Source organism: Talpa occidentalis, unplaced genomic scaffold (assembly GCF_014898055.3).
Source record: "Talpa occidentalis isolate TD23 unplaced genomic scaffold, MPIMG_talOcc4v2.1 talOcc4.3, whole genome shotgun sequence".
In the NCBI taxonomy this organism is placed as follows: Eukaryota; Metazoa; Chordata; class Mammalia; order Eulipotyphla; family Talpidae; genus Talpa; species Talpa occidentalis.
In genome coordinates, this window is record NW_023603184.1 from 147,493,218 (window position 1) to 147,510,213 (window position 16,996).

A 16,996-nucleotide genomic window follows, 5' to 3' on the forward strand; every position below is an offset into this window, starting at 1 on the left:
GGAACGGGTGGGGCGTGGGGTGGACCTTGCGGACACCGGCCCCACCCAGGCAGGGCGCAGGCCGAGGCCAGGAGCGGACTGATTGTCCTTCGGCCCCAGCTGCCCCGGGGACGGGCGACACGTGCCCCCAGCCCAGGGGAAGCCGAGGCAGGCGCGAACTCGCAGCCCCAGCGCAGCAGGCGGCTCTGCGCAGGTGCGCCCCCTGCCGGCCTCACTCGGGACCCGGCTCCACCAGGGGGCGGCACTGCCCCCACCCCTGCCCAGGTGCTGCGCCTGAGGCTCAGGTGAGGCGCGTTCCTCCAGCCCAGGGGCAGGCGCTCTCTGAGCTCGGTGAGAGACCCAGGGCAGCTCACCGGGCGCTGGCGAGAGTCCCCTCTCAGCAGGGGTTGCTCAGGGAGATGCCGATCCCTTCGAGGCGCCCCAGGGGAAGAGAAAGGCCGGGGCCGGAGAGGCAGCTGGGCTGCTGGTCCCTCCAGCACCGCAGATGCCTGAGCTCCCCCCCCCCCCGGCCCCCCATTTGATGATCCTCCTTCTCCTGCCCTCCCCAACCTCTTCCACCGTGGAAACTGGCCTGGCGGCCCACACCAGCTCCTGCCTTTTTTCTCTCATCCCAGGAACCCCTGCTTCCGGCTGGAGGGGACACCTCCATGGGTCGTGGAACCCCACCTCTACGTAAGTGTGGGTCTCAGGTCCCCTTTCCAGGAGAAGCAGAGTCCAAGGCTGTCTGGCAACAGACACAGCAGAAACTCCTTGGGGGGCAGGAGGGCACTCTAGACTTTCAGGGGAAAAAAGGCCCAGGGTGATGTTGGGGTATAGGTCACTGGGCTTGGAGTTCTGGCCTTGGGCACCCCCAGAACTGGTCAGGAGCCTAGGCGGGACCTTGGGGGAGAGAGAGATGGGTAGTCAGCAGAAAAGACAGAAGAAACCAGGAGGTGGTCCAGCCAAGGCCACCAGGAGGGGACAAGGTCTTCTTAGGGACCCTGGGTGTTCTAAGGTCTAGGCCCCCCCCCAACACACCCCCAAGAATCCCCTCAACATGCTCTGGGGGCTGCATAAGAGGCCAAGGCAACAGACAGCACAGCAGCTTTATTGACCAGACATAGCAGCAAGGACAGAGCAGAGGTGGGGCCTGTACAGGGGAGACTGGAGGTCTCTCCCCCAGACCCCTCTGGAGCCCACTCTCATCCCGTGCTGGGCTCCTCCAAAGTGAAGGGCAGCGAGGGCCCAGGAAGGGCTGGGAGGGTGGGCAGCACCCAGAGCAGGGCTAGCTCGGGTCCATGCCAGCGCCGGGTCCATGCCAGCGCCGGGTCCATGCCTGCCCCGGCAGCCGGAGGGAGGCGATGCGTGCAGGGCAGAGGGGGCGTGCGGGCGGCAGCCAGGTTCACCACACAGAGCACTTGCGGGCAGGGTTCATGGGTGAGTCCTTGGGGCAATGGAAGGCCCGGCCGAACTCCTCGAACTGGGACACGCTGCCCAGCACCCTGGGGTGGGAGGGAACCCATGAAGTGTGGATCCCCACAGCCACCACCTGCCCCCCCCCACCCCGGACACAAGGAGGAGATGCGGCCCCAGCAGGCGGGTGGGCATACCTGTAGTGCTCAGGTGCATGCTTGTCGGTCAGTACCTGAAGGTAGATGGACTGTGAGCGCCGCTTGATGCACCAGTTCTGGGCCCGATGGGGGATAAAAGGGGGAGTTAGTGACCGAAACTTGCAGGGATCCCCCTCCGCACCCTACTCCTTAACCCCCCATCAGCACCCTTGGGGCCACTGCCACCAAGGGGTGGCTGATGGGAAACAGGCTGAAGTGTGGCCCAAGCCCAGCTGCCCCCTGGCCCACCTGGGCAAAGGCAATGAAGAAGAGCTGGTTGTGTGTGTACTTGAGCCGGTGCAGCGGGTGCTCTGGGCCGTGCTCCCGGACCCACTTCTGATAGGCCTGGGGGCACAGAGGGGGGAGCTGAGGTGCCCACGGGCCCATGCTCCCCCAGTTGCCCCCAGGTCTGCAAGTCACCCGTGAGGCTGAGTCCCAGCTCCCCGTCTTCCTCCCTCCCTGAGCTGTGCGCCCTTCCTAGGGAATAACCCTGTGCAGGCGTCACCCCCTCCAGGCAACCCTCCTGTCGCTCTAAAGGTGAGGGCTCAGGGTCCCGCCTTTTTCAGTGGCCCTGTGCCTGGACAGGTCAGAGTTCAGCAGGATGGGAAGAGGGGTGACTAAGTCCCCGGGGCAGCCCCCACCACCACAGGGATGGAGGCCGGGCGGGGGCAGCTCACGTAGTAGGCCAACTTGAGGCCGCCCATGTCCGCGATGTTCTCCCCCAGTGTGTGCTTCCCATTCACCTGCCAAGAAGGGAGGTTCTTGGGGATTCTATGGGGCCCACTGGCCTCCCTCAGGCCTTGCCACCCCGGGCCCCTACCCTCCCTCTTTCCCAGAGGGTTTGGGCAGTGGGTGCATCTGTGTGACGCATCCATGCACCCTGGGCAGGGCCTTGTTCAGCCACACAAGTGGGCACGTGGGTCTGCGTGCTCCTTGTCTGTGCCCAGCAGGGCCTGCGGGGCCCGAGGGGCAGTGAGGGGCAGCGAGGGATCTCACCCGCTGGTTGTAGACAGTGAAGTTGTCGTAGAGGTGGACAATGCACTCCGCCTTGCGCAGGAAGCGGCTGTAGGAGGCCTCTGTCCACCAGTGCAGCAGGTTGCCCGAGCGGTCATACTGGCCCCCTGTGGGCAGCGGGCAGGGTGACCTGAGACACCCTCACCCCCAGAGCCAGGGCTGGGCACCAGGTCCCTCCCCCGACCAGCCAACGGGGACAGAGGAGCCCTGGGCCTCAGTGCACCCCTCACCCGCAGCCTCCCACCGCCTGCCCCCACCACCCCTCAGGCCGCCCACAGGCCTCACCCCAGTCATCGTAGCCGTGGGTCAGCTCGTGCCCGATGATGGTGCCGATGCCCCCGAAGTTCAGAGACCTGTGCCCACGGCAGCAGCGTCAGGCCCGGCCTCCCCGCGGAGGCCCCCAGGCCGCAGCCCACAGCCCAGGAGGCCCCGCCAGGCCAGGCGGCGCCCAGGGGCCACCCTGGTGTCTGCTGCGTCCCGGGCTGGGGCCTCCGCGCCCGCGTGGGCTGGGGCACAGGCAGCGTCGCTGCCCGGCGGCCTTCCAGGAGACAGCACCCCGCAGCTGGACGGGGGGACAGGGCTGGGAAGGCGGGAACCTGAGGCACCCCTCGGGGGATTTGGCCGCGCGCCTCCTCTCGGGGCCTGGGCTGGCCCTGGGCACCGCAGGGGCCTCCGGTGGGCGCGCGGGGCTCGAACATCCAAAAGGCAAACGCGAAGCACAGCGCGTTGCCCGGACTCCGGCCCGCCCCGGTCAGCGCAGGCTGGGCAGCCCCCCCACGCCGCGCCGGTACTCACTGGGGGAAGTCGGGGTCGTACAGGGTGGGCTGCAGGATTCCCGCGGGGAACACTGCGGGGGGCGGCCAGAGGAGACCTTGGTCAGCGGGGGCCGGCCCTCGCCAGGCCCCGCCCCTCACCACGCCCATGCCCAGCTCCAGGCCCCGCCCCTATCCCCGCTCCAGGCCCCGCCCAGGCCCAGGCCCCGCCCTCGCCCCGCCCAGCTCCAAGCCCCGCCCCGGAGGGACATGCCCCTTACCCATCTGGTTCTTGTTGGGGAGATAGTAGGCATTGAGTGCCTGTGGGGGGAGCAGCCACCTATGGAGGGAGAGGTCAGCTGAAGGGTCCACTGCCCCCCCACTGCCCGCCCCACCTATCCTGCTCCTCCTCCAGGGCTTCTCCTGTGACCCAGCCCACAGCCAGGTCCTAGCCCAGTCCCCCAGGGCAGAACCCCACCTACCACCTGCCAAGGCCTTGGGGCCCCCCAAGCAGCACAGGTGAGGCGGTTTGCCTCTCTAGACTCCTGGCCTTGGTGAGGAGCCTCCTCCTATGGCACCCCCTGGACCTCCCCCAGCTGCAGGCCAGGCACCCACGTGGACTTGTCCCCCTCCTGCCGCATCTTTCTGACGGAGAGCTGGGTGCTGGAGCGGATGCTGTTCAGAACGTTCTTGAAGTAGGTCTTCTCGTGGACCTCAAACTGCATGCGGGAGGGGCTCTGCTCAGGGCCAGGCCGGGGCCTGCTGCCCCCCGCCTGCAGGGTCTGTGAGCCCAGGGCCCCAGGCTTGTTCCTGTGATGCTGGTGGTTCCCCTTGGGGCTCTCAGCCAGGGGCCTGCACAACCAGCTGATCAGACCTGGCCCGGTTTGGGGCCCACCCACCTCATACTCCCGGTCCACGGCCTCAGGTTTGAGCAGGAAGTCCGGGTAGCCCACCATCACCATCATGTACTGGAGCTGTGGGCAGGCATGGTGACAGTAGGCCAGGGCCTTGGGCTAGCCCCCCACAAGCCCCCAAGGAAGCAAACTAGGGCAGCCTAGGAGTGGGGCATAAGGAGGCGGACAGCAGGTTGGGGAGACCAACTCCACCTGAGGCATCTTTGTCTCCTGTTACCCCAGTACCTGCACACAGTAGGTGCTCGATATGGAACTTATTTATGGAACCACTAGGTGGGAACAGGGTCCCCTTCACCTTGGCTCGGGCAGCGGCCTTGGTCTCAGCATCCATCCAATCAAGCTCCTCCAGGCGCTGGCCCAAGATGGATTTGATGTCCTCTACCAGCTGCTGCACCTGCAGGTAAAGGTCAGGGATCTACCCTGGGAGCTTTAGCTAGCAAGAGAGCTTCCCCCTCTTGGTAAGTTCAGTACTCTCCGAAGACCAGAGCTTGGTGCTCAGTATTAGAGGGAGACATTAGACTTGGGGATGCAAGCCCTGTACCCCAACAAAAAGCTCACAGTCTGAAAGGGGACAAACTGCCCCAGCCACGTTAAGACAGATCAGGGAGGTTCCTGGGGGAGAAGGCCTGGTGAGGAGTAGCCTGGAGCCTCAGAGAGGGCTGAGCCCTGAGCTGAGCTCGGTGTCCCTGGCTATGGTGGACATGTGGGGCTCCCCATCCTTGGTCCAAGGCCCTGTGAGGACTCCATACCCATCTCAGCACCCCCACACACACACACCCCCACCAAGCCCAGGGCAGTTGGACCTTGGCTTTGCTGGCTGCGGAGAAGTGCTCATGCACAAAGAGGGCGCCAAGGGCCATGCCAAAGTGGCGGTTGGCCTGGCCCAGGCAGACCCGGGCCAGCTCCTGTGGCTTGTCGCTGCCCTCCATCTCGCGTGCCAGCTCGTGCAGCGCCTCCCGGAACGGCGGCGACAGGTGCTCGCTCAGCACCACCACCACGCGCCACACCAGGTAGTTGTGCAGGATCCTGGGGGCCGGGAAGCAGCGGGGTGTCCAGACAGGCTCAGGTGAGTGTACCTCCCTGCCCCACCCTCACCCTGGGTGGCACCGCACTGGAGTGAGGGTCATTCCAGGTATGGAGAGGCAGAGCCCGGAGTGGCCCGAGCGAGCCCCCATCAAGGGAAAAGGCTGGGTCTACACCTGGCAGACATGCCTCCAGCCAAGCCCACACTGGATACGGACAGCCACAGGCCAGTGTCCTGACTGGCTATGGGCTGGAGAACAGGCACTTGGCATGACTGCCTGTCTCAGAGCTGGCCTTGAGAGGCCTCTGTTCTGGTCCAGGGTGGCAGAGGCCAGGAAGGCTCTCCCCAAAGTGGAATGGGCGGAGAGCTGGGCTGCACTTTCCCTTCTGAGGTCAGCACACCCTCAAGCCTCACCACCCCCAGGGGAAAGACTGCAACTCAGGAGCCCCACAGCTCCACCTAGGCCCCACAGTGCCAGTAGAAGAGACAGGTCTGCACCTAGGGGTCTGGACTCCTGTCCCAGTCTCCTCGCAGGCCTCCCCATTGTGGCTACTAGACAGAGGTGGTGGTAGAAATTCAAAGCTCACCAACAGATAAGCCTGAGATGCAGGGGAGGGGTCCAGGGGTTCAGGTGGGTGATTGACAGTACCTGCGGGGCGTGGAGCGGATGAGCTGGGACACCTGCTGCATGTAGTCTGTGGCCAGCAGCACCACCTCCTCATCCTCCGAGAAGTCCTCCTGGAAGATCTGGTCCAGCAACCATTTCCACCGTAGCTGTGGGGCATTGGGTGGGGACAGTGGGGGTGGGCATGGCAGGAACCCCAGAAGACAGGATGGGGGTCAGGGAGAGGCAACCAGTGGACAAGGGAGGCCATGGCCATGGGAGGTCTTACCCACCCGTGAGGAGGGGGCTGCCCAGGAGTACCTGGATCAGCGCCTCCCCCACCAGGGCCAGGCCACACTCACGTGGGGGGTGATCTTCTGCAGCTGCCCCAGTGTCACCTTGTTATACATGGAGCTGACGTCTCGCCGGAGGTCATCATACTCTGACACTGTGATCTGCGGGTGAAGGTCAGAGCTGACCTAGCCTGGCTCCATGGCCACTGACCCCAGACCTCAGCAGTGCCCTGCTCACATTGGCCAGTCGCTGCTCCAGCTGCAGGATCTCCTGGGCCTTCTGCTCCACAGCATCAGCACCCAGCAGGCTGAGCAGGCGCTTCATGAACACCCGGTAGGCGGCCAGGATCTGTGTGCCAGGAGGAGCCCAGAGAGGGCAGGGTCAGGGCCAGGCCCTGGTCCATCCCTCCTTGAACCCCAGGCCTTTCCTCAACCCCACCTCCAGGCCCCACACCTTCTCGCTCTCTTCATCCTGAGCTAAGTACAGGGTCCTCTCGGGCAGGGTGAGCCCGTCCTGGTCAATCTGGGAATGGAGGGGTCAGAGGTCAACATGCCAGGTGCCTGCAAACACTTAGTTCCCAACCAGTGTCCAATGCCAGACGCCCACTGTCACCAGCCCCAACAGCACATCCACTAGGCCCTCCTGCCACACAGAAGCCGGTCAAAGCCCCCACACTGGCCTGGGGGTGCCAGGGGGCCTCCCCCAAGCCCTCTGGTTGGCTTTCACTCTCCCAGCCTATGAGGGGCCTTAGCGACTGTCCTAAGAGTTGCCCCGCACCCCCATTCTGGGCTGCCTCAGCCCCGCAGGGCTGTCGCCTCAGCCGGTCGATGCACCCCTCCCTCGTCAATGCACCCCTCCCTGGTCGATGCACCCTCCCTCGTGATGCACCCTCCCTCGTGATGCACCCTCCCTCGTCGATGCACCCTCCCTCGTGATGCACCCCCCCTCATCGATGCACCCCCCTCGTCGATGCACCCCTCCCTCGTGATGCACCCCCCCTCGTCGACGCACCCCCCCTCGTCGACGCACCCTCCCTCGTCGACGCACCCTCCCTCGTCGACGCACCCCCCCTCGTCGATGCACCCCCCCTCGTCGATGCACCCTCCCTCGTCGATGCACCCCCCCTCGTCGATGCACCCCCCCTCGTCGATGCACCCTCCCTCGTCGATGCACCCCCCCTCGTCGATGCACCCTCCCTCGTCGATGCACCCTCCCTCGTCTATGCACCCCCCTCGTCGATGCACCCCCCCTCGTCGATACACCCCCCCTAGTCGATGCACCCCTCCCTCGTCGATGCACCCCCCCTCGTCGATGCACCCCTCCCTCGTGCTCTCACGCCCGCCAGAGGGCTGGGAAATCGGCTCCCGCAGCTCCGCAATTACTCCAGGGAAATGACTCGGCCTCCTCCGGGCCCGGGCCCGCGCCCCGCCTTCTCCCCGCTCCCCCTCCGCGCCGGGCCCGGGGTGCAGGAGGGGTGGGGGGCCGGGGCCACTCACGCGGATGACGTAGCGCGAGGCGTTCCTGTCGTCCAGGCTGACGGTGAGCGAGAAGAGCGCCGCGGCGCTGTACACGCCCTGCGCCTTGTACAGCAGCCGGTTGAGGTCCCAGCTCGCCGCGTCGGGGCGCCCCGCGGCGCCGCCCAGGTCCCAGCCCCCGCAGTCCTCGATGACCTCGAGCATGGGCCGCGCGCCGAGGCGCTCGATCTCGCGCATGTCGAGGCACGAGCGGAAGAAGGCGCGCACCTTGCGCTGCGCCGCGCCGCCCGGGCCGCCCCCGGGGCGCGCCAGCAGGCGCCGCAGGCGCTCCTCGTTCTGCTCCCCGATGGCCGCGATGGTGCCGTAGGTGAGCTTGTCGTCGGGGATGGCGTGGCGCCGCAGCCAGCCGCCGCACGCGAACGAGTAGAAGTCCTGGCACGGGTCGATGCTGGCGTCCAGGTTGGCGGCCAGGAAGCGCGCGGCGCGCGCGAAGGCCTTGCGCTCCGGGCAGCCCTCCGGGCAGGCGCCGCCGGCCGCGCCGGGACCCAGGTACTTGAGCGCCAGCATGGCGGCCAGGATGGCGCAGAGGCCGGCGGCGAACACCAGCCCCGACAGCAGGCACACTTCGCGCCGGTTCCAGCGCTGCAGGCCCGCCCGCGCCCCCGAGGCGCCGCGCCCGGCGCTCAGCGGAAAGCCGGGGGGCAGCGAGGCCCCGCGGGAGCCCCCGGTGCTGCAGCGGCTCACGTACTTGACCTCCTGGAACTCGTCGTAGTGCGCCGTCATCGAGTACGGGGCCTCCATGGCGCCGCCGGCGCCGCCGCGAAGCCCTGCGATGGCCGCTACGGGGGGCACCGCGCCGCCCGGCTCCGCGCCGGCCGCGTCATGGCCCCGGGCCGGGCTGTGGGGAGAGGAGCCGCAGGCTCGGGGAGGCTCGGGGACCCGATGGGGCCCACAGGCACCAGGAGGGGTTGCGGGCCCAGGTCCAGGGACTGGAACCCAGCCGGGCCCCCAGCAGCTCGGGGACCCAGGGAAGGGGCGGCTCGGAGTGGCCTCCAACTCCTTTGACCCGCCTCCCCCGCGCCAGCACCGGTGCCGGCTGCGGGCTGGGGCGGCCCCTGGTGGAGCAGGTGCTCGGGCCCGGCCCTGGCACGCGGTCGGCCTCCGCGAGAGGCTGCTTCTCTGCTCCTCGCGGCTCTGGTCCGCGCGCCCCGCTACAGCCGAGGCGGGCGGGGCGGGGGGCGCGCGGGCGGGAGAGGGCGGCGCGGCCGAGCGCGCGTCTACGCGGACCCCGCACCCGCCTTCAGCTCCCCACCCCGGAGCCAGACAGCTGCAGACGCAAACTCTGTCCAGACGGTGTCCACGGACCCCCCTCAGCCCCGCGGCCTCCTGCGCAGTGACCCGCGAGCCCGGCAGCCATCCCTGCCGGCGCGCGCGGTCCAGCCGGGGTCGCGGAGTGAGCCCCGACGGCCCAGAGAGCGGAACCGGCCCCGCCCTCCCCCGCCCCCGCCCTGGGTCACTTCTGATCTCAACAGGTTCTCCCGACCCTAAACTTGGCGAAGTTTCGCCCCCCGCGCGGAGCGAGCACCCCCGAGCGCCGGGCGCGCCGCGGAGCCGGGAGCCGGGAGCCGGGAGCGGAGCCGGGAGCCGGGAGCGGAGCCGGGCCGGGCCGAGCCGCCGCCCGCAGCCCGAGCGGGGCGCGAGGAGCAGACAAAGCCCGGGGCTCGGCGCCGCGGCGGCAGCGCGGGTGGCGGCGCCGGGGCCGCGCGGCTGCGGGCTCGGGGCCACTTACCCGCAGGGGCGCGCCCGGGCCGAGCGCGGGCAGCTGGCGGAGCGAGCCCGGGCCGGAGCCGGAGCCGGGGCCGGGGCCGGGCCGGGCCGGGCGCAGCGGGGCGGGCGGCCGCTTCTCCGAGCGCCCGCAGCCGGCTCTGCCGCCGCGCAGCCCGCCGGCCCCGAGGGAGGGGGCGCGCCGGCGGCTCCACCCTCCTCCGCCCGCCCCCCCGCCCCCCTTCTCGCCGCTCCCCCGGCTACCTGTCAGCGCGGTGGCAGCTCGGGGGCGGAGCCGGCGGCCGCGGGGACTCGCTCCGAGGGTCTCTCAGCAGCTCCGGCTCGGGAGCGGCCGCGTCCGGGAAGAGGAGGGCGCCTGCTGCTCCGGGAGGCGCGCGGACCCTCCGCCCCACCAGCCCGCCACCAAGGCCCTCGGCCGGGAGAGGAGCCGGCCGGGGTCACCCGCTGAGCCGCAGGACTGGAGCCCGCCCAGGGAAGACTCCCCCAAGGCCGCGGGTGCGCTGAAGTCGTGGCTGCATCGCCTGGCACGGCCCCTGGGGCAGAACCGGCTTCCCGTTCCCTGTCAGTCCCCGGCCCTCCCCCCCGCCCCCCAGGACCCGCGGGGTTTGGGGTGGACGGGCTGCCCGGGAGAAGCTGCGGGAAGGGGCCTCAGAGCGCAGACAGCCGCCCGCCCCCACCCCTGGAAGCTGGGGCGCCCACCGCTCTGGGAGCCCCTGGCCGGCCCGGGGAGGGGACTGCGGAGTGAGGAGAGCGCCGCCCAGCAGCCCCTGGCACGGGTGTTGGGGCTGGGGGGGAGCAGGCCAGTAGGGGCTTCGCGCGGATCTACCCGCTCCCTTCTAGTTCCACTTGCTTCTTAAACGTAGCCCCCCCCCCCAGGCCCTGCGCTCAGGGCCCTCCTGCTGTGCTTACCAGAGTGCCCGCGGGCCTGGGCCACGGGGCCCACGGAACTTGAGCTTCTTGTGAGAGCGGGGTGTTTCCGAGTCTCTGCCTCTCTGTTCTGCTTGACTCGTTCCCTCTGGTTCCAGCGACCCTAGCAGGGGACCCACGAAATGCCAGCGCTCCCAGGCCGGACGGTCCAGCCTGATGGTCCAGGGCCAGAGGGTGGAGTGGGACAGCCCACGGCCGCCGCGGAGCCCAACCCGATAAAAGCCACGACAGGGCAGGGACTAGAGCCCCCACGGCGCTGTCCCCTCCCTGGCACTGCGCGTTAGCACTGCTGCGGGGCCCCTGGCCCGGCCGCTGCTGCCCCGGACTCTGCCTGGCCCTGTGTGTCCATCTGTCTGTCCCTGAGCCGCTGTCCTGGGTACCTCTGTCTCCGCCTCTGGCTATTCAGGGTCCTCCTCCGCCCCATGTGTTCTTCCTGGGTCCAATTAATTCCAGGAGGAAAGGTGGAATTATGTAAAATGGGTGATTCCGTGGGGGAGGGGAGGGCAGGGCGGTGGCAAAGTGGCTCTTTGTGCTTTTAATCTGCATCTTTCCCTCAACGTTCCATCTCCAGGAGGATAATTTTCCAGCCTTTTCAGGCCCTGATTGGTATCATTTCTCGAGCAATGACAGCTTTTATTTTCCCTGAAATGAATGCCGTGAAATTTCCAAGAAATATAAAAATGGATATTGTCTCAGGGAGCTGACTCTCTTCCGACAGAAAGGCGCAAAGGCAAGCAGGCATCCCCAGGGACCCTGCTCCTCCCGTCACTGAGGGTGGGGGGCCAGGCCCCCTCCTCCACCTCTCCTTTCCAGGTTGGCTGTGGGGCCCCCCCGGCCATCCCTCCCTGGGACCCTCAGCTGCCACGGATTTATGCTGCCTCGCTGGCCAGCTCCCTCTCACCTGCTCTGAAGAGCACCTCACCCCCACCTCCTCCCCAGAGGCTTCTCATCCAGCTGGGCCTGAGCACAGCACCCAGGCCCTCGGAGTCGACTAGGGATTGAGCCCCAGGGTGACCATCCTAGTGCCCCCCTACAGCCCGCAGTGGAGTGGCCAAGCCTCACCTCCTCTGCTCTTCTGCCCCTTTTCAGGTGGGTGGCAGACACAGCTCCCTCACTCTCTTTCTGAGGCTCCCAGAGCTCCCTTCCCAATTGTCAAGGTCACCCCCTGACTCAGGAGCAAGAGAGTGACAGGACACAGCCAGGCCCAGGCAAATCCCGAGCAAGGCAGCTGTGTGCCCAGCTGGGGGCAGGGTGTGGGTGGTGTTGACCAGAGCTGCCTTGGAGGTGGGGGGTGTGCAGGGTCTGACCCTGGGGAAGGGCCCAGAACATCCCTGACACCCTGGGGACACCGTCCTCACGCTAATGACACATCTACCCAGCTTTCACCGAGCGAGGCGGAAGTGCTTCTCTCCGGAGGAGGGCTGCCAACCTCAGCCAGGCAGGGACCAGCCTGGGGCCCCGTGGTGACAGACTGGATGCTGTGCCCCTCTGGGTGGGAGCAGGGACGGACTGGGGCCCCTGCTGGCCTGCTACTAGAGCCCACAGGCCTGGGGGTCCACAGGGACTGAACCCCCTAGCCCTGCCTCTGTGCTAGGAGATGCCCCCAGCCTGGCCAGCCCCCACCACCCACAGCTCTGGTATCTGTACCCTGGGAAACACCCTCCCCGCAGCTTCCTGTGCTCTGCCCAGCCTCCCAAGGCTCATCCCATCTATTATTCACAGTACAAAATGGATTTTTAATTTGAGAAATGAATTGAGTCTCCCAAGTGGCCGGGGTGGCAGGGAGGGGGCAGGGGAAGGCCGGAGCCTACGGGTCGCTGCCACACTGCTGACTCAACTCTTCTTGGAAAACTGAGCCCTGCAGCAGTCTAAGGGACCCCAAAGGCCCATACCTCCCCCCGCCCCGCCCCAGCCCATCATCATTCTGCGGCATACCCGTCAGTCCTGCCGGAGCCCCCAGTAATGCCTGCTCCTGGCTGGGGGGTTAGGATGGGCTGGGCCCTACGCTCCATTTATTTTTGGATCTCCCTACCTGGCCCTGGCCGGATAGAGGAGTCTCCCTGGGCAAGCCCCAGGCTGAGCTTCTTAGCCCAGTCCCAGCACCACACCATGCCCATTCCAGCCCGGACAGCTGCCCTGGCCCCACTGGCCGCTGGCCCCAGCCCTGTCCTCACCCTCCTCCTCAGCACTCACACCCAAGGGCCGAGGCAGTGATCTCCTCCTGTCCTCAGCCCTTCTCGCCATCTGTCTCCCCACCCACCTCCCCCTTTCTCGGCCACTCTGATCTATTTTCATTTCCCAGAACTTAGCTGGCTCTTGGCGCCTCAGGGTCTCAGCACTCACTGTTCCCCTGCCCGGAACACCCTTCGCCCATGCATGCAGCCTCCGTGCGATGCGGGGCTCACACTTGCTCACGCGCCTTAGGCCTCCCTACAACCTCCTTCCTCTTACCAGCCCAGAGCCCCACCTGGAACCATCTTACACGGCTGCCGGGCAGGGCCCCCCATGAAGTATCCCTCAGGGCCAGGCTTCACCCAGCCGGCACCCCACACACACCCCACGCTGTAGGCTCCACCCAGGACTCTCCTGGCCTAGGAGAGCCAGCACCAGACAAGAGGAAGCTCCCTCCCCCCTCCCCGGCACCCCCTTACTTCCAAACCTCTACCCCATGATACAGACTCTTCCCTGGGGTCACCTACCAACCTCTAGATCAGCTTTTATTTCATACAACAAAGATAGAAATTCTGGTCTTAAAAGACTTCAACCACACCAGCACCTAGAGGCCCGCCCGCCCGCCCCCAGGTCAGCCAAGCTCTGAGCCCGCCTCTGCGGCATGAGCACCGAGGGCCTTGAGGCATCTCTGTTTTTCAAGGAAACGGGGCAGCGGGAGCCTGTGGCTGAGTGTCTGCCCCACGGGCCTACCTGGGTCTTCCCCACACAAAAGTCCTCCGTGCGAACCCCCACCTCAGGGACACCTGCCGTCCCCGCACCTGTCTGGTCTCCGAATCCTGAGGCCTTCCCTGGTGTCCTGCCTGTCACCGTCCCTCTGGGCCCTCGAGGCCTGCCCTCCTGGGCTCCCGTTCCTTCCCAGCCCCTCGGTGGGGGCGGCTCCCCCGGGGCGCCCCAGGTCCCACCCGTGCCTGCCGCCCAGGAAACTCGCTGCCGCCCAAGTCCAGGTCAGCCCTAAGGGCTCCTCCTCTCTGGTCACTACATCCAGGCACGTCCCCATGGGGCAGCCCCAAGGAGACTCGCTTCCTGCCCTGACCGCTCCAGCCCATCCTGTCTCACTGCTGGACCTAGTTCTCACATCCTTACTGGGCGGGGGGTGGGGTTCTTCCCTTTGCCCACTCGGGCACCCCTATACCCTGCCCCCTCCTGGCCCCACACCCTTTGTGATCCCTGCCTGTGGCTTCGGAGGCCTCCTCATTGGGCCCAATCCCCTTTGGGGTCCCCTGGCTCACACGCCCCAAGTGTTCCTCCTCCTCCAAGGGACCCTACCTCTCTGCCCTTCTTCAGGTCCCCCTCCATCTGAATGTCTCATCCCCACTCTCCTGTCCTTTAGGTCTTTCTCAAACTTCCAGTATGTGCTTATAATCCCACACCAAGGGAGTCCCCACCCAAGGGACCCCACTAGGGGAGGGGCGTGGCAGAGAGAGATACGGCCACTCCATGCCCAGCCTGGAGCCTGGAGCCTGGCCTGGGCTAAGCGGGACAGGCCCCACAGGCCCCCAGTTGTGGATCCAACCCGATAATGACATCTGTGGGGTACCCCCAAGTGCCCTCTCTGTGCCACGCCTGTTTCACGGATCCCCATAAGGGGGCTTTGGCTCCAGTTTACACAGGAGGAAACCGAGGCCCAGAGAAGGAAGGAAAATCACCCCAGTCACCGGCTCCCAGGCTGCAAGCTGAGACTTGAATCTTGTCAGCACATCAGGGCCTCAGGGACAGGCCCTTGTGCTGGGAGAGGACAGGGCAGCTCAGCAGAGGGACAGGTGGGGACACAGCACTAGGCGAGGCAGATTGGTGCCTCAGGAGGACTCTCAGGCTCTGCTCCCCAGCCTTGGCCTCCCTGCAGGCGCCCCATGTCCAAGTCTCCCCGGACCTCCCTGTCTGAAGCCGCCTGCCAGTTTCTGTCTGTGGCCGGCACTTCCCCACCTGATGGCATTTGTGACTCGGTATTTTCTTATACTCTGGTCCTCAGCTCCTTTTGGGGCCCCAGATTTCCCTATCACCCATCCTTCCTCACGAGGGGATCGGAGGCGGAGGCCAGATTGACAGAGGCAAAGGGGTGGGGAGGGGCCCGGAGCTGAGGGGCTGAGAGCCTGAGGCCTGGGAGCCTCTAGTTCTGACAAGCAGGTCCCAGAGCTCCCCGTGTGATGGACAGTCCAGGCCAGGCGGCGGGGCTCCTGCTGCAAGATGCAAATAAGGACATGGGGGTCCTGAGGGGACATGGGAAAATGAACCCCAGAGCCTGGGCACCCCTTCCTGTCAGGGTCAGCAGGGCCCTTTGCCTGGGACTGCAAGGAGTAGGGGGCGGGAGAGAGGCGAGCCAGAAGCCAGGGGCCAGCGGGGCCTCTTCCTTCCCCCACAGGTCACTGGCCGAGGCCCCTCCCCCAGCGCTCCATCATCATTTCAAGTGATTGGAGCTGAAGGGGATCGTTAGCTAATTAAAGCAGAGGCCACTAATTGTTCCTTGTAGGAGAGCTCGGCTGCAGAGGGGAGGGGACAGAGGGACTCAGGCGCCCTGGGTGGGACTTCCCTCTAGACCGACCGGCAGGGGGGCACTGTCAGGGGCTCCTTGCAATGGGTCTGTGGGGTGAGGACCAGCGAGCTGGAATCCGAGCGCTCCTGAAGGGTCTGTGCACCACCTGGGACCCTGCCCTCTGCCTGCCGCCTGCCCTGGGCCAGGAGCCAGGGTGGGCTGGTGAGGGGCTCCCCTGGGCCCCCTAAAAAGTCAGAATTGAGGATAGGCAGCAGGATGTCAGGTCCCCAGCCCCCCAACCCCGCTCCAGCAAGGGGTCTGGCTGCCCCAGTGTCTGCCCTCCCCTCCTCCCTACAGCCCTTGGCGGGTCCTCTGGCCCCACAGCCACCCGCGCACACCAGTCATCTCCGGGTGCCCCAGCCCAGCACCAGGCTCCCCTCCTGACAGGACGCCCCAGAGCGGTCCTCAGAATCCCAGAGACGGTTGCTCATTTCCTATGGCTGTGCAGCAACTTGCCATGAACTAGCAACTTAAAGCAACACAAATGTGATGTCCCAGTTCCTGCAGGTCAGATGTCCCGGCGTCAGCAGGGCCGGGGTTTCTGCTGAGGACGTTCCGTCTCTGAAGCCAAGGTCCACTGAGGCCCGGGCTCTGGCCGGCAGGGTGCAGTTCCCCCAGCTATAGGGTCCAGTCGCTGCTGGAAATCGCCCAGGAGCTGCTCTCAGTCCTGGAAGTAGCCCGTGGCCCTCGCCTCGTGGCCCGGCCCCCCCTCGGCCAACCGTGGCCCATCTCCCTCCACCGCTGGGTCCCTGAAGGCTTGGAGTCTGCTGCCTCTCATCAGCCAGCCCGAGAAACTGTTTTTAAGGGATCCAGGTAAGTAGGACTGATAGTCGCCTCAACCTAATGCCAACTGATTCCGAATCTTAATTATATCCGCAAAATCTCTTCACGAGAGCCCCTCATCTTGTGCTTGGCAGGGTCATGCGGAGAGGTATGTGTGTACACCGGCAGTGTCGGGGGCAGCTGAGGGCCTGCCTACCTCAGAGGCCGAGGACAAAGGCACCTCTGAGGACTCTGGGCAGGTGCTGGGCTTTAGGGCCAGTTGATGTCATCTCATCAGCTCTGTGCCAATTATTGAGGCAGCAGCCAGGATCCCAGAGGTTAAGTGACCTTCACAGAGTCTCACCTCTAGGATACTAGGGTACCCGAGGTCTGACGCGGCCCTCCTGTGTGCTCTCGGGCAAGTTGTGTGACCTCTCTGGGCCTCTGCAAAGTAAAGGGTGCTGAGACCTGTTTCCAGGGACAAGTAGGTCAGACTCCAGGGTCCATTTGCAGGAGACCAGGGGGCCCTGGCATGGCCTACCCACAGCCAGGGGGGATGAGGGGTGCCAGAGGGGCACCTAGGGCCCCCAATGAGATGGGGTGACACTGAGGTCCCTCATGTCAGCGATCCAGTGGCAGCCATTCCATTCGACTTCCACAACCCAATGACAGAACTCCCTGGCCGAAGCTTATGGTTACCAGGGCCCCCGACACAGCCACAGGAACCCCAAGATTGATGACCAGGAAATTGCTGCTCACCCAAGCAAACCGAATGGGGACTTTCAGACCTCTGCCCTGGGGGTGGGCATATATGTGTGGGGGGCGCCTCTCCCACTTCTAAGCTCTGGCTCCTCCCATTCAGCTGGGCAGGCTCCTGTCCACTGCAGCACCGCGGGGGAGGGGACCACGGAGGTGGCAGCAGCCACTCCCCTGCCCCAGGAGAAACGCTGTCCATCCGCCCCAGCGTGGGCCCCCTCCCCACAGTCGCCCTGCACACCCCCGCCCCCACCCCCACGCTTGAGTTGCCTCCCTCGGTAATGGGGCTTAATCATAACATGCATTAGCTAAGCCCCGCTGCCTGCAATTACCGCTTC

The 16,996-nt window shown here is 66.2% G+C and overlaps 1 protein-coding gene across 1 annotated transcript; it reads right to left on the reverse strand.

Moving 5' to 3' along the window:
- Window positions 1–1,303: 1,303 nt before the first annotated feature.
- On the reverse strand, window positions 1,304–8,666 carry LOC119254883 (endothelin-converting enzyme-like 1). Its single transcript, XM_037521929.1, has 17 exons — window positions 7,688–8,666; window positions 6,645–6,713; window positions 6,429–6,539; window positions 6,260–6,352; window positions 5,943–6,067; window positions 5,073–5,295; window positions 4,565–4,663; window positions 4,255–4,329; window positions 3,971–4,074; window positions 3,637–3,695; window positions 3,399–3,450; window positions 2,889–2,956; window positions 2,586–2,710; window positions 2,267–2,332; window positions 1,839–1,934; window positions 1,590–1,666; window positions 1,304–1,481 (listed from the first exon to the last, which is right to left on the reverse strand). The coding sequence occupies exons 1-17, from the start codon at window positions 8,465–8,467 to the stop codon at window positions 1,382–1,384; spliced, it is 2,322 nt and encodes a 773-aa protein (XP_037377826.1). The 5' UTR covers window positions 8,468–8,666; the 3' UTR covers window positions 1,304–1,381.
- Window positions 8,667–16,996: the final 8,330 nt, after the last annotated feature.

Excerpts from the sequence above, each read along its gene's own strand:
- LOC119254883 (XM_037521929.1), bottom strand. The coding sequence starts at position 8,467 with ATGGAGGCCCCGTACTCGATGACGGCGCACTACGACGAGTTCCAGGAG. Across the intron at positions 6,714-7,687 it reads CCTCGCGCTACGTCATCCGC|ATTGACCAGGACGGGCTCAC; the intron begins GTGAGTGGCCCC and ends CTCCATTCCCAG. Across the intron at positions 6,068-6,259 it reads TGCAGAAGATCACCCCCCAC|CTACGGTGGAAATGGTTGCT; the intron begins GTGAGTGTGGCC and ends AATGCCCCACAG.